The 24,360-nt window shown below is 32.4% G+C and overlaps 1 protein-coding gene and 1 long non-coding RNA gene across 2 annotated transcripts; one reads left to right on the top strand and one right to left on the bottom strand.

Annotated features, from left to right (window-relative positions):
• Nucleotides 1-16,092: 16,092 nt before the first annotated feature.
• LOC139861382 (uncharacterized) lies at nt 16,093-23,619 on the bottom strand. The gene is made up of 3 exons (XR_011763747.1): nt 23,498-23,619; nt 23,086-23,154; nt 16,093-16,508 (listed from the first exon to the last, which is right to left on the bottom strand). It is a non-coding gene; the product is annotated as an uncharacterized lncRNA (long non-coding RNA).
• On the top strand, nt 18,488-22,753 carry LOC139862371 (uncharacterized). The gene is made up of 9 exons (XM_071850965.1): nt 18,488-18,935; nt 19,024-19,228; nt 19,389-19,479; nt 19,566-19,711; nt 20,493-20,736; nt 20,815-20,919; nt 21,009-21,191; nt 21,791-21,989; nt 22,090-22,753. The coding sequence occupies exons 1-9, from the start codon at nt 18,707-18,709 to the stop codon at nt 22,575-22,577; spliced, it is 1,890 nt and encodes a 629-aa protein (XP_071707066.1). The 5' UTR covers nt 18,488-18,706; the 3' UTR covers nt 22,578-22,753.
• Nucleotides 23,620-24,360: the final 741 nt, after the last annotated feature.

Below are 24,360 nucleotides of genomic sequence, written 5' to 3'. Positions count from 1 at the left end.
TACTATTTCATAATATCCACTATCCAATTATAAATTAACTTAATAGTAATCTTTGATGAACTCAATGACTCGAATGCAACGTTCTTCGAAATATGCTATGAAAGACTCCAAGTAATATCTTTAAAATAAGCAAATGCACATCGGAAGATTTCTTTTATACCTGAGAATAAACATGCTTTAAAGTGTCAACCAAAAGGTTGGTGAGTTCATTAGTTTATCATAATCATTCATTTCCATCATTTTAATAGACCAAAAGAATTTCATTTCCAGTTCTCATAAATATACGTCCCATGCATAGAGACAAAAATAATCATTCATATGGATTGAACACCTGGTAACCGACATTAACAGTATGCATATAAGAATATCCCCATCATTCCGGGATCCTCCTTCGGACATGATATAAATTTCGAAGTACTAAAGCATCCGGTACTTTGGATGGGGTTTGTTAGGCCCAATAGATCTATCTTTAGGATTCGCGTCAATTAGGGTGTCTGTTCCCTAATTCTTAGATTACCAGACTTAATAACAAGGGGCATATTCGATTTCGATAATTCAACCATAGAATGTAGTTTCACGTACTTGTGTCTATTTTGTAAATCATTTATAAAACCTGCATGTATTCTCATCCCAAAAATATTAGATTTTAAAAGTGGGACTATAACTTCTAATCCGTTCATCGGACCCATTCGATATCTAAATGAAAAGTTCTCAATTTTTCGCTAGCTTTCCAAGGACATGCATATCTTATACCTTATCTCAACCGCAAGTGTAACTAATTCAAGATTCAACCTAACCTGTCTAAGGGCAATATCAAAAGTGCAAGCATGCATAATCCTAAATACTCGAGCACTAGTCAGGGATACACTATTAGTATGTAAAAGTTAAATTATGAGTACTCACGTATCAATATTGAGATTCAATATTGCAGGAAAGGTACGTAGACGCAACGGAAATGATAAACACTATATTGACTTCACGAGCATACCCATGAACCATACTCAATCACCTCCATAGCTATAACCCATAATTTCCTTAATCCTATCCTACTCGAAAAACAATTTCGAAATCCCCCGGACAACACTCCGTCGTAATATTTTATGTATACTAATAATATCTTGAAATAATACGGAGTAAATATATATATGTAAATCGTTTGAGAGAGTTTAGAGAAAAATATTTTCAAGTTTCTATGAAATAATGAAACCTATTGAATTCTATTTATAATAGATTTTTGAATTATTAAAATGAATTATTAAAGTATGAATTATTAAAGTGAATTATTAAAGTATGAATTATTAAAGTGAATTATTAAAGTATGAATTATTAAAGTGAATTATTAAAGTATAAATTATTAAAGTATGAATTATTAAAGTGAATTATTAAAGTTAAAGTAAAGTAAAAATAAAGTAAAGGTAAAGTTTAAGTATAGTAAAAGTATAAAACTATGTACGTATTATACGCGTATAAATATATATAATATTAATTTAAATCGTTATATATATTTAATAAAATAAAATATAAATATCGTTATCTTTATCATACTAGTTAAGTAATGAGTTGTCAAAAGTGGTTCTAGATATTTATAAAAGTTATATACGTTTTAATAATAAAGTTCTTTTTAAACTGAAAACGTTTTTGTACGTTTGAAACTAAATAGATCAATCGAGTCTTTATGAGATTCAATCTTCCACTATCCTTTGTCTAGTTCTCAATGATTGACAATTTGTTCTTATTTATAAATCACTTTACCATTTTCCGAATGTTGTCAAAAAGAATAGATTTCTTAAATCACAGTGGACCTCATAACATAGACCCGTAATCATATCACAATGTATCTGATAAATCAATCATTTGATATTATCTTCTAATTCCATCGATAAACATATTGAAACAAATGCGTTCGTGTAAAGTAATATACGTTTAATACTTTATTAATATTCTCAAGTTATAATATATATATATACATATATATACATATCTATTTATATATAACGGTTCATGAATCGTCGGAATTTGGTCGAGGTTATAATGAATGTATGAACACAGTTTAAAATTCTTGAGATTTAACTTAACAAACTTTGCTTATCGTGTCGGAATAATATAAAGATAAAGTTTAAATTTGATTGGAAATTTCCGGGTTGTCACAGTACCTACCCGTTAAAGAAATTTCGTCCCGAAATTTGAATGGAATGGTCATGGCTGACAATAAGTATGTTTTCATGACGTATACGAGTTGAAAATTAGAGTTTTATTATCATCAAGTAATATAGATAAAACAATTTGATTTTTGTGAAGGGTACGAGTGAAGTTATCACAAAAGAATGAAATGAGTAAATGCACGTTCTTTTTAACCAATGACATAGTCACGGTTGATTTTCGAAATTCAAGGAATTTAGAGAAAATCTTCGTAATAAGATTTGGTTCTTCGAAAATTAAGGAATTTAAGATCAGCTTTGATTAAATGCGATAATATGTTTTGATTGCTCTGTCGGATATTTTACTATATATCCACCCCCTTCGTTTCCTTATTTCCACAACTCACACCTTTTATTCACTAATATGCTCCATCCAGTTCTGATTCTTGATATACTCCTAACTTTCATATCTGTCATTTTTTTTCTTTCATCTGCCACCGGAAGAATCTATTTACTTTTACTATACTCTTAGTTTTATAGTGTTTTTAGTTCTCCCATGTCTTTATATTGCTATATGCATCGATATATATGGTTTATAATTTCTGGGTCGTCGTTGGGCTTTATATCCTCCTTTATATTTCGAAGTCCCTGCTTCTGTCTTCTATAATTATTGTTATCCACAGTTAATGCTCCCTTCTATTTGCTGCGATTTATACTCCTATTTCTATTTCGGAGCTTCATTCTTTCGTTTCCTCTTCTTGAGATTAAGCACCGTATGTAATGGTCCAGAATTCATAGATATGAATTTCTGAATGAACATAGTTAATGTTCTAAGAAGGAAATTGTAATGGCACGATCTTGATTTGTTAAATTACCAAAATACCCTAGAAAAGACCGAATCATCAAGAAATATTTTCTTGATATTTTAGAGATTAAATAGAATATAGGAGTCGTGTAACATGGCACATGATGACGTTATGATCTGTGAATCATCACGTTCCATTTAGAAACTCAGCATGAATTACTGTAATATAATCACGTTGATCAAGTGTCATTATATTATACTAACTCATGCTTCAGCTCCCATCACTACTTAAAAAAAAAAAATTCCTATTTTAAACTCGAATGTTTCAGAAATTAGAAACTAAAATAGTTTCTTTTATGATGTAATACAGATAGTGCGAAGAGGTAAATGATTTCGGATAAGAATAATTAAGAAAATATCTTCAGAAATATGGAGGATATTTATAATGAAAGATATGATGATATCTTAGAATTTCTAATATCAGAGGATGATGAAGAATATTGTCCGCAGGGGTTTAGAGTCAAGAGCAAGGTATTCCTTTAATGACTTCAGCAGGTACTGAATCATTTAGATTCTTTGAAGGCATGTTTCGCCCTTGTGATTTGTCCACAGCCTCTTTCATACTTTGCTCAATCCGTTTTCCAGTTCCAAAACTTCTCTTTTTCCGAGCTTTGCCAATACACTATTCTTTATTATCAAACTTTTTACTGTTAAGATCGTTTACAGTTGTTGCTGCTTCGTCAGCATTTCAAGAACTAGTTCACAGTTCAAGGTGTTTTTCAGAAACTTCACATTCAAAGTATGCAAGTCCAGGAGATAGATGTTGTACGTACACATATAACTGTTGGCGTAGACATGCTGCGAGATTTCAAATTAATGATTGCTAATTCCCGATGATTCGTATGGCAATTCTTGTTACAAGATGCGAATGAGTAAATGGTGGGGTTTCAATGAATAACTATAATGACTTTTTGGAGAGGTTAAAGTCAAAGGGTAATGAAGTTGTTGGTACATCTGCTAATAATGTGGTGGGATGTAAAAGGTTCCCTGGTAACGATGGTGTATATCTCAAGGTTATAATAAGGTTAGTCTGACTGAAAAGTCGAAGTTGACTTGCTGGAGCTGTGACAAAATTGGCTACTTTGAAAAGGAATTGCAAAGTTATTTTTGCTAATAAATGCCAAAGAATCTGACACAGATATGTGTGGAATTATGACTTTGGTTTCGAGTGCTTTTTAAGTACCTAACTGTGGGTAATATGTGGTTGGATCATCATCTCGATTGCTCATTATTTGAAGTGTCTTCAGATATTTTTGAAGGGTTTGAACACAGATTGTAATCGTTAATATACATTTGATGTTCTAACACAGTTTTGAAGTCAAAGTATAGCTTTGAAAGATGTAGGAATCTAAAAGTGATGATACCGGTTATATCTCGAATTGAATTCTGGGATTTTAAAATCAGAATATATAATTGGGTTTGAATGAGTATGGTTGTTTTGATTTCTATGAAAGAATGTATATTATTGTGAAAGTAGGAAGTATAATTGATAATTTGCTTAATCTGATTCGAAGAATGTAACATATTAATTGTGAATTTATATATATCTCTCGGGTATTACCTACCCGTTAAAAAATTTCCACAATTAATATTTTGTACATAAGAATTTTATTACAGTCTTTATGAAAATATATATGTATATATTCTCCTCAGATGTAACATAGATTTTAATGAGTTAATACTAAATTAAACTCATTCAATTTACGGTTGAAACTAGAATTGAATAATTCCTTGAAGGCTTTAGAGGTTACATAAGTATTTCTTCAATAATATTGAAATTATGAATCAATACTTCGTTATTTGTTGAGATGTGATGTTGGTTTTCGTTAAATTCTTGTGAACTTCGCAAAGTACGGATGATGTTATCTGAAAAGTTTCGGTTACATCAATGATGAAGTGTAAAATCAAATATATACTTGATTTATTAGGAATTGGAACTTGTTGAATTGAGACAGAGATTGTAGTTAACGATGGTTAAGTTGCGGGCGAGGGACATACATTATTGCATATTTGTAATATGAATTAACCGAGTAGTTAAGATTCACACACAATAGCTTAGCACGGAAAGATTTATTTTTTTATTTCAAAATATATATATATATAAAATATATATATAATTTCTTCAGAGGGAATGAGTTAATTCTTCATAACTTGTTGATACAATATACACGTTATTGATTCATAATAATGTCCACAGTGATTCTTGAACTGACGGAGTTTGTGATGTTATCGGTGTTGTTGATTTCAGATGTTGACTGTACTGACGATGCTGGTAACGCTGATGGTACTATTGATGTTGCTGGTAAAGCAAGTTTAGCTTGTTAATCACACACCATTTTTGTCAGGGTTTCTACTCTTCCTTCCATCATTTTGGTTCGCTTAACTGATTTATGGTTAGGGCTAGATTAGATAATCTCTAAGACTTTAGAGATTACATAATCTTCGTGGAATGTTTCTCCAATGAAGTTATGAATTAATACATCGTCAGTTATTGTTGCTGGTATTCCTTGATATCTATGGTGCGTATGACGTTGATGCTCGTAGGACAGATTGTGAAGTTGAGGTTTACGACGCGGTTGTGGTTGGAGGTGGTAATGGTACTGTTGGCGTTGATGATGGTGGTACTAGTTATGCTGCTGGTGTTTCTGCTGGTGCTGCTACTGGTGTTTGTAATTTTTGCACCATATTCTCCAAAGCCACTACCCGAGCGCGAAGCTCGTTGACTTCTTCTATTACACCGGGGTGATTGTCGGTTCGGACGAGCGGATAAATAAAATCTAAAATTTGATGTAATATATAATCGTGACGAGATACTCTGGAAATGAGCGAGAAAATGGTGTTTCGGACAGGTTCGCCGGTAAGTGCTTCAGGTTCTTCATCAAGAGGGCAATGTGGTGGATGGAAGGGATCACCTTCTTCTTGTCTCCAATGATTGAGGAGGCTACGAACCCATCCCCAATTCATCCAGAATAGGTGATGACTGATTGGTTGATCTATTCCTGTCACACTGCTTTCGGAGCTTGAATGGGATTCCATTTCAGAATCCGAGTGACTTGAACTGATGACAACTTCCATATCGTACGATTGTATAAAGGATTTTTCGATATAAAATGATTTTTCGGCTATCGGGTGGTATTCTATTTACATAGGATATCCATATATGTTTACAGATCAAAAGATTTCGTAGATTACGGAGGAATTTACGGAATATGTCAGGCAAAGTTTACAGTAATAGATACGATAAGATATGATTTAGCAGATACGCTAAGATATGAATTTTGTCTATACACTACTCATGCAATTAATGTAGCAAGATGTATTTAGAATAATAATGATAAGTAGGTAATTTCCTAAGGATGATAAGCAGATGATTTCCGACTAGAAATGATAAGCAAAACTTTTGACATGCAGACACGGTCGAAGTCCAGACTCACTAATGCATCCTAACGACTTATCAGTTAGACACACTAATGCAGACCTGGTTCGCTAAGACCACCGCTCTGATACCAACTGAAAGGACCCGTTCATATACATTATAAACGATTCACAATAGTTGATTACATCGCGAGGTATTTGACCTCTATATGATACATATTACAAACATTGCATTCGTTTTTAAAACACAAACTTTCTTTACATCGAAAATTGACAGGCATGCATACTATTTCATAATATCCACTATCCAATTATAAATTAACTTAATAGTAATCTTTGATGAACTCAATGACTCGAATGCAACGTTCTTCGAAATATGCTATGAAAGACTCCAAGTAATATCTTTAAAATAAGCAAATGCACATCGGAAGATTTCTTTTATACCTGAGAATAAACATGCTTTAAAGTGTCAACCAAAAGGTTGGTGAGTTCATTAGTTTATCATAATCATTCATTTCCATCATTTTAATAGACCAAAAGAATTTCATTTCCAGTTCTCATAAATATACGTCCCATGCATAGAGACAAAAATAATCATTCATATGGATTGAACACCTGGTAACCGACATTAACAGTATGCATATAAGAATATCCCCATCATTCCGGGATCCTCCTTCGGACATGATATAAATTTCGAAGTACTAAAGCATCCGGTACTTTGGATGGGGTTTGTTAGGCCCAATAGATCTATCTTTAGGATTCGCGTCAATTAGGGTGTCTGTTCCCTAATTCTTAGATTACCAGACTTAATAACAAGGGGCATATTCGATTTCGATAATTCAACCATAGAATGTAGTTTCACGTACTTGTGTCTATTTTGTAAATCATTTATAAAACCTGCATGTATTCTCATCCCAAAAATATTAGATTTTAAAAGTGGGACTATAACTTCTAATCCGTTCATCGGACCCATTCGATATCTAAATGAAAAGTTCTCAATTTTTCGCTAGCTTTCCAAGGACATGCATATCTTATACCTTATCTCAACCGCAAGTGTAACTAATTCAAGATTCAACCTAACCTGTCTAAGGGCAATATCAAAAGTGCAAGCATGCATAATCCTAAATACTCGAGCACTAGTCAGGGATACACTATTAGTATGTAAAAGTTAAATTATGAGTACTCACGTATCAATATTGAGATTCAATATTGCAGGAAAGGTACGTAGACGCAACGGAAATGATAAACACTATATTGACTTCACGAGCATACCCATGAACCATACTCAATCACCTCCATAGCTATAACCCATAATTTCCTTAATCCTATCCTACTCGAAAAACAATTTCGAAATCCCCCGGACAACACTCCGTCGTAATATTTTATGTATACTAATAATATCTTGAAATAATACGGAGTAAATATATATATGTAAATCGTTTGAGAGAGTTTAGAGAAAAATATTTTCAAGTTTCTATGAAATAATGAAACCTATTGAATTCTATTTATAATAGATTTTTGAATTATTAAAATGAATTATTAAAGTATGAATTATTAAAGTGAATTATTAAAGTATGAATTATTAAAGTGAATTATTAAAGTATGAATTATTAAAGTGAATTATTAAAGTATAAATTATTAAAGTATGAATTATTAAAGTGAATTATTAAAGTTAAAGTAAAGTAAAAATAAAGTAAAGGTAAAGTTTAAGTATAGTAAAAGTATAAAACTATGTACGTATTATACGCGTATAAATATATATAATATTAATTTAAATCGTTATATATATTTAATAAAATAAAATATAAATATCGTTATCTTTATCATACTAGTTAAGTAATGAGTTGTCAAAAGTGGTTCTAGATATTTATAAAAGTTATATACGTTTTAATAATAAAGTTCTTTTTAAACTGAAAACGTTTTTGTACGTTTGAAACTAAATAGATCAATCGAGTCTTTATGAGATTCAATCTTCCACTATCCTTTGTCTAGTTCTCAATGATTGACAATTTGTTCTTATTTATAAATCACTTTACCATTTTCCGAATGTTGTCAAAAAGAATAGATTTCTTAAATCACAGTGGACCTCATAACATAGACCCGTAATCATATCACAATGTATCTGATAAATCAATCATTTGATATTATCTTCTAATTCCATCGATAAACATATTGAAACAAATGCGTTCGTGTAAAGTAATATACGTTTAATACTTTATTAATATTCTCAAGTTATAATATATATATATATACATATATATACATATCTATTTATATATAACGGTTCATGAATCGTCGGAATTTGGTCGAGGTTATAATGAATGTATGAACACAGTTTAAAATTCTTGAGATTTAACTTAACAAACTTTGCTTATCGTGTCGGAATAATATAAAGATAAAGTTTAAATTTGATTGGAAATTTCCGGGTTGTCACATAACAAACCCCATCCAAAGTACCGGATGCTTTAGTACTTCGAAATTTATATCATATCCGAAGGGTGTCCCGGAATGATGGGGATATTCTTAAATATGCATCTTGTTAATGTCGGTTACCAGGTGTTCATCATATGAATGATTTTTATCTCTATGTATGGGATGTGTATTGAAATATGAAATCTTGTGGTCTATTATTATGATTTGATAATATATAGGTTAAACCTATAACTCACCAACATTTTTGTTGACGTTTTAAGCATGTTTATTCTCATGTGATTATTAAGAGCTTCCGCTGTCGCATACTTAAATAAGGACGAGATTTGGAGTCCATGCTTGTATGATATTATGTAAAAACTGCATTCAAGAAACTTATTTCGTTGTAACATATTTGTATTGTAAATCATTATGTAATGGTCGTGTGTAAACAGGATATTTTAGATTATCATTATTTGATAATCTACGTAAAGCTTTTTAAACCTTTATTGATGAAATAAAGGTTATGGTTTGTTTTAAAATGAATACAGTCTTTGAAAAACGTCTCATATAGAGGTCAAAACCTCGCAACGAAATCAATTAATATGGAACGTTTTTAATCAATAAGAACGGGACATTTCAAAATTCGGGATTTGAGTCTAAGTGAATGAATTAGAAGAAAAGATTCAGGTGGGAATTCAAGTTAAGTTTTAAGTATGTGTCAGGTAAGATCCAGATCAAGAAGTCCATCAAGGAGCAAGAATGTGGTGTGTTAGAATTGTAACAAGTCGGTCACTATAATTCAAAGTGCTCGAGTTTAAAGTCAGGTGGGAGCACAATGACTTTAGTTATTGAGGATGCGTTGATGTGCCAAGATGAGGTTCTTGACGGATCTTAGGTTTTAGATTCGGATGCCTCATATCATGCTACCTCATACATGAACAAGATGGTGAATTTCAAGTGTTGTTCCGATAGAGTTCGAATTGCGGATGGGAAGACACTTGATGTTTCGAGTATTGGTGACCTTGTTATCAGACACTTGTATTATGCTTGGATCTTGAGGAACGTGAGGTTCATCCCCAAGCTCACGAAGAGATTGGCCTTAGTTAGGCAATTGGATGATGATAGGTTTAATGTTTTATTTAGGGGTCAATGGTGGACGGTGTTTAAAGGTGGTCATGAAGTTGCTAGCGGGGCATAAGAGGGGAACCATGTATATGGTTGATATTGCTTTCGAGGAATGGCTAGGTGGGGTTGTACGTGCTAAAAGTCCTAACGGGCTAATGCTTTCTAGTGTTGTTGAGGGGTCTTGTTTTAGTTGGAGCTCAAGTGGAGTCGAAACTAGTGAAGATTAGGTTCGAATTGGTTACACTAGAGTCTTCGTTACTTCAGGTAGATCTTCTCCAATGAAAACTTTGTTGCGACTGCCGAGGTTGATGAACAAGAGGTTTCTTAAGAGTCACTGTTAATGACACATCTGTACAGTGGGAGTTGGCTCGGGATGAAAATCAGTTTGTCCAAATTCGTGCGTACGTATATGATCAGTGTTCCAACGATGAAAGTAAAGGCGGTAAGGTAGACGATTAAAGGTGCGATTGCGTTCTCGTGCAATGTCTTAATCGGTGATGTCCATGTGTTTGTTCTACCAGCGAGTTTATTCTATGTTGGAAAGATAAATCGGGCGGATGATATTGTGTACGGATGGTTTGCTTCGGCAGTAGAGGGATTTTGTTGGGTTGGGCTAAAACGCCCCGTTATCTCCTAAACTATGGAAATTGGTGCCATATCCAAAGAGAGGTTCTTGGTCCCAAGTTAGTAGCATAGATCGGATTATACCTCAACGGTATTTATTGTGTCGAAATACTTTACTTGCTCGTGGTTAACTAGTGAAGCGCAACGTGATTCAATGTCTAATTTGACGGTATCAAAAGGAGTCGTAATCAGTGTGTCGGGTGTGTACTGTGGAAGTAATCAGGTTGAAGATGGGTATTGTTTAACGTCTCATTCGAGTGGGAGATTTTTGGGAAGTGCGAAGTCGAGTTAAATGTTAACATGAATCGAATGCTGAAGCTGGTTCTACAACTTCGCGACTGGGAGTATATTCTCGCCATCGCGAGTTTTAGGCAGTGAGCAAGTGTCGCTGAAGCAACTAGCTCACGACCGCGAGAAATGAATGGTGACTGCGAAATTCTGTTGACTGGAATTTGATTCGGTTTAGGATTCCTTGTTGTGTTGCGATTCTAACTCGTTTTATGCTATAAATACCCCCATATGTTACCTGTAAATTAGATATACGAAATTAATCAAAGAAATCTTTTAGGTTGCCTGTGGATTAAAGCAATCTTATTGATTGCATATAACCATGTTATATCCTCGTGTTTTTCCATTCTTGATTTCGTTCTCCGTGTTCAACATAGTTTAATCCGTTTATGGACACTGAATTTGATAACCTAGCGTTATTAAGTCTTTTTAGGGCTCACCTAATCGTTCTTAACATGAGTTATCATGTTGAGTGTCGATAATGTGTAGTATCAAACTAAAGGTGTTTTTATGGGCCGTCAATTCTCACTTATGCTTCTCTCATCAACACTATGTTTGGTTAACGTTGTCGTGTCTCTTGCTCGGAACTCTTAATATTTTAGCAGTTTTAGTTGGCAATTTATGTTGTTTCAAGTTTGCAATTGTTATGAATGGGTTTGATCAGGCCCTGCTTTTCACTAATTTGATAAAAGTTGTTTTTTTTTTTTTTTTTTTTTTTTGAGAAATAGAGAAGAAAAAAAATACATTAAAGTCGGCAATGAAGGTTCATAGTTGGTATTGGGTAGGTTTCATTATTTTGGTTACATTTGTTTATTTCTTTTGGATCTCGTTACTCAACACTACCTTTGCAGATTCATTTTCTTTATAATGTATTTGACTCAGTCGTGCGCCATATATTGTGGGATAATACACAAGATTTGTACTACAACGAGGGCTGTGGGCCTCACTTGGATGGGAAGAAGGCAAATGGATGAAAATATAAAAATAAATATTAATCTCTCCCTCTCATATTATTATTAATATTACTAATAATCACTAAATAAAAAAAATACACCGTTTAAAAATTTCACTATTACATTGTACTTTTTTTTTCTTTACTGTTTTTTTTTCTTTTCGAAAGGCAATAATATTATAAATAAAATAGGACTAGCAAGAAGCTAGTAGTTACAACCCTAAACGATAACTCGACAAACACGACCAACACAACCTCGAAAAAGTACAAGACTGCAATCTAACAATCTAATAATCTACTCTATATCCAAATCAACAATTCATAAAACTACTTTCTTCTAATATTTAATAAATCTTTTTGTCTTATATGAAAAAGTTTAAGACATAAATGAACTTTACCTTATTATTCTTATTTATAAAAATGAACTATTAATTTGAGACGGTCTAAAATAAAATAGTGCAATATGGGAGAGTTCGGAGGGAGTATATAAACAGGACATCATGCTGATGTAAATAAAATTGTACTCGTATGATAAAGTCAAGCCAGAGAAAAAAAGAGGGAAGAGCCAAATTGCTATACTATCCCTTTGTATAGAATCATACGAGTACAATTTACTCCAATGTTTATAAGGATCTTTTCTGTAATCAAACATTCACTATGGTCACCGATAGCTAATACGTTCTCGACACTATCAACCCTAAAATTCACCCTCAAACCCCTTTTAATTGGCTTTATGTATGTTGTACTCCCTCCGTCATAATTTTATAATTTGGTATTCCTTTTAATGATATTTTAAATTTAAATTAATTGTTTACTTCTATAAATAGAAAAAATAATGTGATAAATTTCTTTTATTCACTACTTTATCAGTGGCGGAGCTTGAAACAATTTGTCGAGGGGGCGAAATCGTTGTACGTAAATGTGTACTCTATCTTTAACTTTTAATATAGAATGGGACCATATTTGAACACATAAAAGGTATATAAAACGTATTTTTGAGTTATTAAAATGGAATTATCTATTGTAGTATAAACGTGATACTATTTAATAATTATGTAACATGGTATTAAGAGTTTTGTATACTACATAATGACACACAGTAATAAGAAAGATTTAAAAATATTATAATGTCGACTAAATAACAGATAAACTAGCACAACTAATTAATTGGGCCTGGCCATATGATGATAGTGCATTTTTAAGTATCCAGTTATAGCCCATTTTTGTGTTTCATATTTTATTAAGGGGATAATACAGAGATATTTTGTTTTTTTCCAGCACGCAGGAACGGAGCTTGAAGATTAATTTGAGGGTGGCTGAGTTAATCAAGCAAAACATGTAATGCCAATAACACGCCCGCATGCGCGTGCGCGCGCGCACACACACACACACACACACACACACATATATATATATGTATATATATAAAGCATTTACTGTTAAATAATAAAGAATGCTACAACTCAACTCGACGACCCTTAACGTTCTTACCTTTTGGGGTTTATATTTGATCTCTTGGCGTTTAAATTTGCTAGATTACTAATAAGAAAAGTATGTTGTAGTTTTTTATTTTTAAGTTTTTATAACAGAAGAGATGTACTGGGCAAGAAGACAAAATGAACCAAAATATTTAATTTCTTAAATTCTTTGAATTGAAGTTTTCAGTAGGCTACCTATAACGTAATGGCCTATTGTATACTCTTTCCAATATTTAATTAGTCCATATAAACTAAAAAATGGCTATACGAAAATGTTTTGTGGGGTGGCCGGAGCCCTCCCCTGCCCCCAATATCCTCCGTCCTTGCCAGCACGTGTAATAAGAATAGCCTAATTAAAACACAATTTCTGGTAGGGGCAACCACCCATTCCAGTCTTAAAGAAGATCCGCCCTGTACTTTATACATGTAAGACAAAAAGATGGGTAAAAAAATGGTTAAGACCGGAAAATTAACAAATTAATACATGTGTCAGTAACTGTTTCTAAAAGTGTGTTTTTTGTCTGAGGACAATAGATTTGAAACGGAAGGAGTATATAATATACTTCATCCGTTCTAAAAGAGCCCACGTTACTATTTATATGTTTTAAGATTAATGTCTCATCTATAGTTTCTATTAAAATTCCATAATGATGATGTCATTATTAGGTTAATTCCGTTGTTAAGAAAAAATCAAAAAAAAAAAAAAAAAAAAAAATCTAGGTCACTTAGATGATGTCATTAATCTTAAGTATTTTATTATTAAAAAAAAATTGTACTTATAGTAACTAAATATTTAATAACTTAAATAATGATGTCATTATTATTTCATATATTAGTTACTTAATTAAAAATTCATAAAAAACAACATAATAACAAATAATATTTTTAAAACATGATCTTTCTGTTGAAGTATTTTTAATCAAAATATTAAGGTTATGTTTTTATTTTAATTCATCTTTAATTCATTCCTAATTAAAGATATGTAATATATTATACGGAGTGTATATATATTAGAAATAAATAAATAAACCCTAAGGATTTTCTTGGTGTGTGAGGCGTAAAAGATGAGCAGAAACAAAATGTCAAGTTTTAGTATTATTTTTTTCGTTCGATAAAGATAAGATATACGGAGTATTTGTTTTCGTACAAAAAAAAGTACTATAGTAAGTTTTACTTCGATTTTCAAAGTTACAAACAATATTGGATATTGTTTTCGGGTTATATACAGACTAGCATCCGATTGGTGTTGTAGCTCATTTATTCTGACCAAGTTAAGTACATCAATATGTTTGTAAAAACAATGACAAGTTTCTTACTTGGAATCCGTGGTTCCATAGATCATTAAACTAAATAACTTTAACATTTACATTTACTTAATACCTAAAATATATCATTAAACTGTTTCGTTTAAACAAACCCGTAATACTACGGATCATTTCACTAGTACTCAATATATTACTAAAAAGTCATTATGATTTTAATTCTTTCTTTTTATATATGGAAGTCGTCAACACTTTTAATATTGATTCCATTTCTTTCTTTGTTTTAGAAGTTAAATGTAAGATTATTTATTAAATGAAAAATAAAGTAGACATTTCACTAAACAATCATAAATTGAAGAATATTTTTTAGTGGACATTTATTCTGGAATGACGACTTGACTGACTCTTAGAGCCTAAATTAATTTTCAGGCAGGATTAAAACCCATGAAAATTTGATTTTACCATTTTCATGACGTCTCAATTTTATTTTTTTAAATTATTTTCCTACTTATTAGCCGGAGGTCCACTCGGAAGCAATCTCTCTATCCGTCGAATAGAGAGATGGATGACTTTATCTACTTTTGAGGGTGTTTTCACTAGTGGGTGGAGAAATGACTTGTCTTTATTCTCGGATGAGGGAAGTATTGTCTACATCTCACCTCTCCCATACACCAGTTATGTCAGCGTCGTCGTCGTCGTCGTCGTCGTCGTCGTTTAGTCTGGAATGGAATGGAATGGAACGGAGAGAGTAATAATAATAGCTATTATTTTTTCAAATGTGATGTGTGTCATTTACACAAATGTTACTCCGTAAAAGCATTGCTAATAGTTAGTTATCCCCATCGCCTCACAACCTTTCTGGAGGACACCGATTGGTAGTATGATTGCCCTAAGTCGCCCTTGATCACCTTCACTGTGTTCGTTCTCTTTTGCATCCTCGCATAACATATTTGAGAACGAATGTATTGATGTTTTGTGTTGCCTCTCAACATCTACTTCGATTTATTTAATTTAGTAAGTTACATTTTTTTGGAAAGTACGTAATGAATGACAGAGGTTCAGTTATCATTCAGTTTTGTGACTTGTGAAGAAGTTTGAGGATATGTTTACGTGACATTGATGTGACAGTTGGTTTCGGAAGAAGGTTGAGTGACGGTTGAGAGTTGTCTTACATGAAATGCAATTGTCATTACCATTGTATAATTTTACGTATTTAATTTCATCTGACGTTCTAAAGGCATTTGATAAAAATTTGATTAAATCTAAGATTCAAATCGCAACAATAATCTTAAATAAAATGGTCCTTTTTCTTGATTATTCATATTTACTTTTATTTTGAATTGATAAACATTAATTAGTGTAAAAAGATATTACCATTAGATTTAAAACAGTTAATAGTATATTTAAACAGTTAGCTGTAATAGTTGTTAAACTTAGAATTTAAATTGTAATGACGATTTTTATCATATGTTATGTTTTAGGCACAAGTTAAACAATGACACTTCCTTTATTTACAAATTTGGGATACTAAAAGAACATTTGAAAAAGAAAACATTTCATGGTTGGTCTCCAAACTTTCCACCAAAATCAAGATGAGACCTAAAGTTTGAATCGATCATGGTTGGTGTCAAGTTTTAAACATTGTACACGAATGTTCCAAGAGTTAACTGATCGTTAGTCCTCTACAAGTTAAGTGAAACACGTGATGTACACATGATGGGCATTATGGTCTTTTCAGCTTTAGATTATTTAAAACTCTTGAAATTCAACTAACGCCTTAAAGGATGAACTCCCCTTTGCCATACTTTGAAGGATAAATCTTGAAGTAACTGATGCTTGCTGCCTTGCTGGTTACCTTGTTCAAGTAATCTTTTTATCAAGGTAAACCTTAATCAATGTAAATACATTTCAAAATCCTGTTATATCATCATCCTTGTCTAACCAGAATGCAGTCAAGATTGTTGTCTAATCTCTATCAAAATTGTTAACCTATAACCAGAATGCAGTCAAAAGTATTACCAATTACTTATCATTAGCTAAATGGTTTCAGGACACACATGTGAATAGGTTCTGAAAAAAGCATCATATGAACTGTTTCATTTAAAAGAATAAATGTTGTCACTTTGTTCTGAAACCTATGAAAAATGATTATATATCCCTATTTGCAGTAATGCAGTTTATCAAGTACGATAATAGTGTTATAACCCAGTTTAAAGGTAATTTTATTAGGATTATGAAAAGTTAGGGATGAAGATGAATATAAGAGTGTTAGAAAATAAACACTGCGGGATTCATTGTGGGTTTGCTGAGTTTTAAAAGTAAAAAGACCATAATGCACATCATGTGTACATCATGTGTTTCACTTGAATGGTGGGGACTAACAATCAATTAACTCTAGGACCATCGTTTACAATGTTTAAAACTTGAGAACAACCACATTCGATTTATACTTTAGGTGTCATATTGATTTTTGGTATAAACTTTGGGGACTAATCATAAAGTTTATTTCCTTAAATAACTAACTCAAAAGAGTAAGGGTGATGATATGTACACAACTTATTTTTGTTATGTACACAGCCATTATGCTTTACAATATTGTACAGTACAATACTGTAAAGCATAATGATTGTGTACATAACAAAAATGAGTTGTGTACATATCACTCCTCTAATGGAAAAGCCTTTCCCATATATAGCTTCCAAAATCTCAATATTTTTTCCTTCATACATAATACATACATATACATAATAAATATATAATATAATATTCGTATAATTCACAGGCCTTAGCAAATTTAAGGTATCGTATGGTACACGTTAAAGCTATGAATTTATAATAAACATACATAAGTTACAGGCCTTAGCAAATTTTATTTAATGTATTAATCCCCTCCGAAAATAATTTACAAGCCTTAGTAAATTTTTTTAATGATAAATTTGATTTGATCATCTCTATCTTCCCTCTCTAATTTAAATTTGTAAACAAAAAAAAATAAAAAAATACATAAACAATAAATCTAACCTAGTAGGCCATAAATATAAGATAAATAAAAGTTGCCAATCCATAAAATATAAACTAAAATTATGACAAAATTTATATAAATAACGATATACTGTATCTCAAGTACAATTCACACTCTCTTTCTCCCCCTTACTCTCTGTAAGTCCCTTCTAGTTCATGTAGATCTATAACAGCTAGCTGAGCTTGCTTGATCTTAATAATGTGATAATGCTGTTATGTTTCTTGATTCATTTATGCCTTCAACATTTTAACTTCTGTTTTTATGTATTTGTTACTCTAACATCTCATTTCACCGGTAACCCACTTCAAAATCTTGATAAAGTTTCAAACTTTATTGTTGATTGATCCAGTTGAACAAGTTATTAAATGTTCAATTTGTTCACGTCAACTCTTATTTACTGAATATTCAGAGTTTGCAATGCAAATGGGTATTTGTATTTTTTGTATATTACAATAATCTGTATTCTGTACTGTGTTCTTGATTATGACACAATTGTTGATTTTCATGTCTTGAAACTTTAGATTCAACCATTTTTGGTAAATAATTTTGTTAGCTACCTTTAATCTTATTTTATTTTTATTATTACTCCAATAAATAGATCAGTGCTGTTTTCAATTCTTTGACTATAGTTGCGTATTTGTATTTTTTGTATGTTAATCTGTAAATGTATTCTTGATTACGACAGCTTTGTTGAATTTCATGTTTTTCATGTTTTGATTTTGAAATTTAGACGTAAGCCTGTTCAGATTCAACCTTTTTTTGTAGATATTTTTAAAATCTATCTTTAATCTTGTTTTATTAATAAGCCCCTTCTATAGATCAGCGCTGTTTTCAATTCTTTAATTAACTACTCTTATATTAATATTAATATATAAAATATATAATATAATAATAATAATAGTGTTCAATTAGACGTTAAAAACTACCTTAATTGGGTCTTGATACTAGAAAGTGGGGCCCATTTCAATGCAATCTTAACACTTTCTTTTACATCATTTAATTTAATGCAATCTTAGCACTTTCTTTTAACATCATTTATTACTCATATGAAATCTTCACCTAACTATTTCTCTCCATTAACCTAATTCATATTATTCTATTTATACTTCAGGAATATTGCAACTGTACTCTATTAAGGAAGAGTACATACAAACACCCATTAGCAATGGGGATCAAAAACATGAAAAAAGTTCAAGTTTTGTTGATTATGGTGATGTGTTGCTTAGCTTCCATGGCTGAAGCAGAGTACTTCAAGTACAAAGATTCTAAACAACCAATGGGCATTCGGATTAAAGACTTAATGAAAAGGATGACATTAGAAGAAAAAATTGGCCAAATGACACAAATTGATCACAAGGTTGCATCCAATGAGGTCATCAACAAGTACTTAATTGGTAAAAAGATTCAAATTATAGTCTTTTTTATCTTTCTTGATATGTTTTGTGTTTGGATATTAGTTTAATTTGTGTGTGGTTTTTTCAGGGAGTGTTTTGAGTGGAGGTGGGAGTGTTCCAGCTAAACATGCATCACCACAAACATGGGTTGACATGGTCAATGATTACCAAAAGGGTGCAATTTCGACCCGATTGGGGATACCAATTATATATGGGATTGATGCTGTCCATGGACATAACAATGTTTACAAAGCTACAATCTTTCCTCACAATGTTGGTCTTGGTGTTACCAGGTATGTTACTCCTATATAGCAACTTAAAACATCTTTTAGGTTTGCAATGTACATCTTTCCATGCTAAATGTACAAGTCAGTGTACCATGATTGAAGTGTGTGCCAGCAATCTATTATTGATGATGTGATTTTAAATTAATTATATGCCAAATCTGAACAGGGACCCTGTTCTTGCTAAGAAGATAGGAGCTGCAACTGCCCTTGAAGTTAGAGCCACTGGCATACAATATGCTTTTGCACCTTGTATTGCAGTAAGTAAAAAATTATAATACACAAAATTTACTGCCAGTAAATAATGTGTGATCTGTTTGGTTAATCTTAAGTTCTTGCTTAACAGGTTTGTAGAGATCCGAGGTGGGGACGTTGTTACGAAAGTTATAGCGAAGATCCAAAAATTGTTAAATTAATGACAGAGATTATACCAGGTTTACAAGGAGACATCCCTGCTGGTTCAAGAAAAGGTGTTCCTTTCGTCGGTGGACAGTAAGTTTACTGAGTTGTACTGTACAACCCTCTAAACCATAATTTAAGTTTAGAAGTGTGTAGTCTTTAGATTTATCTAATCTTAGATACTTAAGGTGAAAATGACGATTTCGTTTCCTGGTCCCAGTTTTGGCTTTACTACTTTTATTGAATTACTAATAAGATAAGATAAGATGAGTAGTGAAGACAAGTATGAAAGACATACATATGAGCTACATAAAGGTCACATAAAGTAGATAAGTAGCACAACTTTTTCCATTATTATTGTTTATCTAATATTCCCTCTAATCTAAATATAGAAAATAGAGAGCAATAAAACAAATAGTTTGATTTGTCAAAAGGTGTTATATTTTTTTTTTTTTAATTGGTACTTTAAAGGTGAGAGTGACTGGTTTACAAGTTTCTTAATTATCTTTTAAAGGGTGTTAATTAATTTAATCCTTGGTGAGAGAATTTTAAAAGATTGTTTTTTACTATGAAGGGGAATATTATCTTTATATCCCTTTCTAAAAGAGTATCTAACTAGTTTTATTATGCTAGATAGTTCAGTTTGACTAATCATTGTCAACTACATAGAATGGACCAATGCACTCCACAAGCTACAAATTTGAAAATTCAAAACAACAAATCAAGAATAGTTAATAGTTGAATAGTCGTAATTAAAATAGACAAATATCGAATTGTTAGCAATGTTGTCATGCTTACTTCCTGCTGACCTCATATTAAGTCATGGATCTTGAGGCTAAACGAACTGATATTCATGTTGTCGTTTGTTGAACAGAGATAAGATAGCAGCATGCGCTAAGCATTATTTAGGAGACGGCGGGACCCATTTGGGCACAAACGAAGGCAACACGATCATAGATGCCAAAGGGTTATTCAGCATTCATATGCCAGCGTACTATGATGCGGTCATCAAGGGTGTGGCTACTATTATGACATCATATTCTAGCTGGAACGGGGTCAAAATGCACGCCAACCGTTTTCTTGTCACAGATTTCCTCAAAAACAGGCTCAAATTTAAAGTAAGAAGTCGCTTTTCTAAAGCTTTGTTACACTTAATTAGATGTTTATGACATTGGTTGACTTTTTATTTGACCCAGGGGTTCGTTATATCAGATTGGCAAGGGATTGACAGAATCACTACTCCTGAACACGCTAATTATACGTACTCGATTGTAACTGGGATGAATACTGGTATTGACATGGTATGTTTTTTTTTAAAAAAAAAATTATAATATTTGTAATTATTTAATATCAAGCAAACTACAGGACCTTATGTGTTGGTTATGTGCAGTTCATGGTGCCATACAACTACACAGAGTTTATCGATGGGCTAACTTATTTAGTCAAGAACAATTTCGTTTCCATGAGCCGTGTAGATGATGCCGTTAAGAGAATTTTAAGGGTCAAGTTCACAATGGGTCTGTTTGAACGCCCGTTGGCTGATTACAGCATGGTTAAGTACCTCGGAAGCCAGGTAATTCGAATAACTATTTTTTGTAATTTAATTAGAAGGCTAATAACCAATGTGGTAAAAGTCGCGAGTCGGGGACAAGAATGGGGTGAGTAAGGCGTTGACAAACGTTGACTTTTAGTATAAACGAGTGGGATTTGAGCCAGCACGTTTCAACTTTCCACGTGAAGTATTTGCGATATGTTTGTAAACACAAATTAACAATTTATATATATATACACACTTCAACGACCGGGTACCATTATGCATCCGTGGGTTTTAGGCTTTCGTAAAAAAATGAATAATTAAATAATGGTTGTTGACGTCAGCATGACGTATGCATGACGTGAGCTTTAGTATATATGGGTAATAATTTAAACATATATATAATATAATATATACTGTATTATATTACTCATAAATACACCAAACATAGATATATAGCACAAAATCTAAATATTAAAAGATATAAAACTTTTGACCTTACTTTGAACCGGCCAACTCGGCTGACTTTTACAACAGTACTAATGACTGAAGGTAATCTTTACTTGCTCTATGAATGTGAATGTGAATGTGAATGTGAATGTGAATGTGAATGCGAATGCGAATGCGAATGCGAACAGGAGCATCGAGATCTGGCTAGGGAAGCTGTAAGAAAAACACTCGTGTTATTGAAAAACGGAAAGTCTACGGCGCCATTGTTACCACTTCCTAAAAAGGCGTCGAAGATACTTGTTGCCGGGTCCCACGCCGATAATCTTGGTTATCAGTGTGGTGGATGGACACTTGAATGGCAAGGACTTTCTGGAAATATTACTGATGGTAAACTTAATATATCTACAAATACTCGATTTCACTAAATTCTTGATATTAAACCCTTTAATCTTTTCAAGAAGTTAAACCGGACTTTTTGATCTTGCAGGCACTACAATCCTTTCTGCTGTAAAAAAAACTGTTGACCCGAAAACTCAAGTGGTATACAAAGAGAACCCAAGTGGGAAGTTGGTCAAGTCTGGAAAATTCGACTATGCTATTGTGGTTGTAGGAGAGAAACCGTACGCCGAGACGTTTGGAGACAGCATGAATCTGACAATTACAGAGCCTGGACCGAGCACCATCAAGAACGTTTGTGGTTCGGTGAAATGTGTGGTGGTTGTGATCAGTGGTCGGCCCGTTGTGGTGGAACCATATGTTAAAACCATAGACGCACTTGTGGCTGCTTGGCTTCCAGGAACCGAGGGTCAAGGTATTGTGGATGTCCTGTTCGGTGACTATGGTTTTACTGGCAAGCTTGCACGTACTTGGTTCAAGTCTGTTGATCAACTACCAATGAACGTTGGGGACGCACATTATGACCCATTGTACCCATTCGGGTTTGGGCTCACAACTAACCCTACTAAGAATCTGTGAAGATAATTGGGGCCTTGGGTTTGTGAGTGATTATTTCTGGGAGTTTAGTCTTCATTTAGCAGAGGTGAATTCAAGTTTTTCAGTAATAAATTTATTTATCTTTATGTAATATGAATAAAGTAATTGAAACAATATGTTTTCTTGTCAATCATGAATGAGAAGCTAATGTAGTTTAATGTTACGAGTTTATTATCTAGTGAATGTTACATTCGTTGCAACTTCAAGTACTCTTCAGAATCAACCACATTATTTGCTTATAAACAACGTATTTGAGACGTAATGGTTGAGCCCAACTGACTAAACAACTTATTTGCTCACTCACAAAAGGGGACTTATCCCCATATTACACGTGAATCGTTAAAGCTGAAGAATAACAAACATGTGTAGCTTTACTGTCCAACACTTTTATGTAATTGATTTGGTTTTGTGACTTATGAAATGATTTACTGATAAAAGCATTGATATCATGATAAGAATTACAGTATTTGTTTTGATAAATGTTACATACCGTGTTGAATAAACCGAGACACGTGAGTGTCGTTTTGTAAGCTGGTACAATTGCTTATCACTTTAGAACCTGTCATTTAGAAACGGATGTTGTAAAATTAGTTGACATCAAACCGACATTAACGCATTATATTTAAGTCTATCGTGTTCCAGCTATTAACAGATGAATGAAAATGAGATGAGGGAATAACTATATAATGTACGTCATACATGTACATAAAATTATTAATATGTTTATACACAGTATATTTGATTCTTCATTTTCATTTTCAGTGGCATTTCATCAAACACGTGGGGTGCAATATTTATGTACTATATAGCTATGTGAAAGATACAGTTATGACTCATCTTCTTCATAATTTCTGTACCGCTAAACATGAAAAAGAATCGTTTAATTAGGTAGAATAACGAACCAGACGTGTTTGAGTAGTAGCTTTATCAGGCGTTTATATGGTTTCTCCATTGAAGATTGATGCACTATCAATCGTAACCAATTACTCCTTTTATCTTTTGTGTATCGACTTTGGTTTTTCGGTGTATTAAAAGGAAATTGAGTTGATGACCAGTTAATTTTAGACAAAATTGCCGATTTCATCCCCGTGTTTTCTACTTTTTGCCCGTTTCATCCCTGTATTTTATATTCTGCATTTTTCATCCTTAAAAGCATTATAAAGTCCCAATTTCATTCCTCACCTTACCGAAGGTTAACTAAGTTCGTTAAAACTATTTACAGGGACTATCCACATAATCTTTAACTAATTAAATTACAAAAATCATCATATTTTATACATGTATATAAACTTTTTTATAACCATTGGAGCTCCCGTTTCTGATTGTGATGAACTCTGATTGTGATGAACGGTTAATCACTATTTCTGCTATGGAGGTATATATACTAGCTTTATACAAAAAAGTTTGATGCAAATCTTAATGCAAATTCTAACGACCGAACAAACTTGCAACTTGGAAAAAAGAAACGTGCACACAAGGATAAACAAAAGCAGTTTGCTTTTGATAAGTTTATTAACTCTGATAAAATTAGTAAAAACAAAAACTAAAGAAAATAACCTACGGAAGTCCTATTTAAAGTGATGGACTTACAAGTCCTTATTCAAATCTAACTCTAGTTGGATAAACACAAAAGGCAATCCTTATCAAAACTAACTAAATTAAATAATCATCCTTGACCACTTTTCAACCTCTTGTTTCCAGCATCCATTCTCACGTCCAATATCATGGGCCCAAAGACATTATCTCCAAAATAAGCATCTAACAT

This window comes from Rutidosis leptorrhynchoides, chromosome 8, assembly GCF_046630445.1.
Source record: "Rutidosis leptorrhynchoides isolate AG116_Rl617_1_P2 chromosome 8, CSIRO_AGI_Rlap_v1, whole genome shotgun sequence".
Lineage (NCBI taxonomy): Eukaryota > Viridiplantae > Streptophyta > Magnoliopsida > Asterales > Asteraceae > Rutidosis > Rutidosis leptorrhynchoides.
This window is presented reverse-complemented; position numbering and strand designations above follow the sequence as displayed.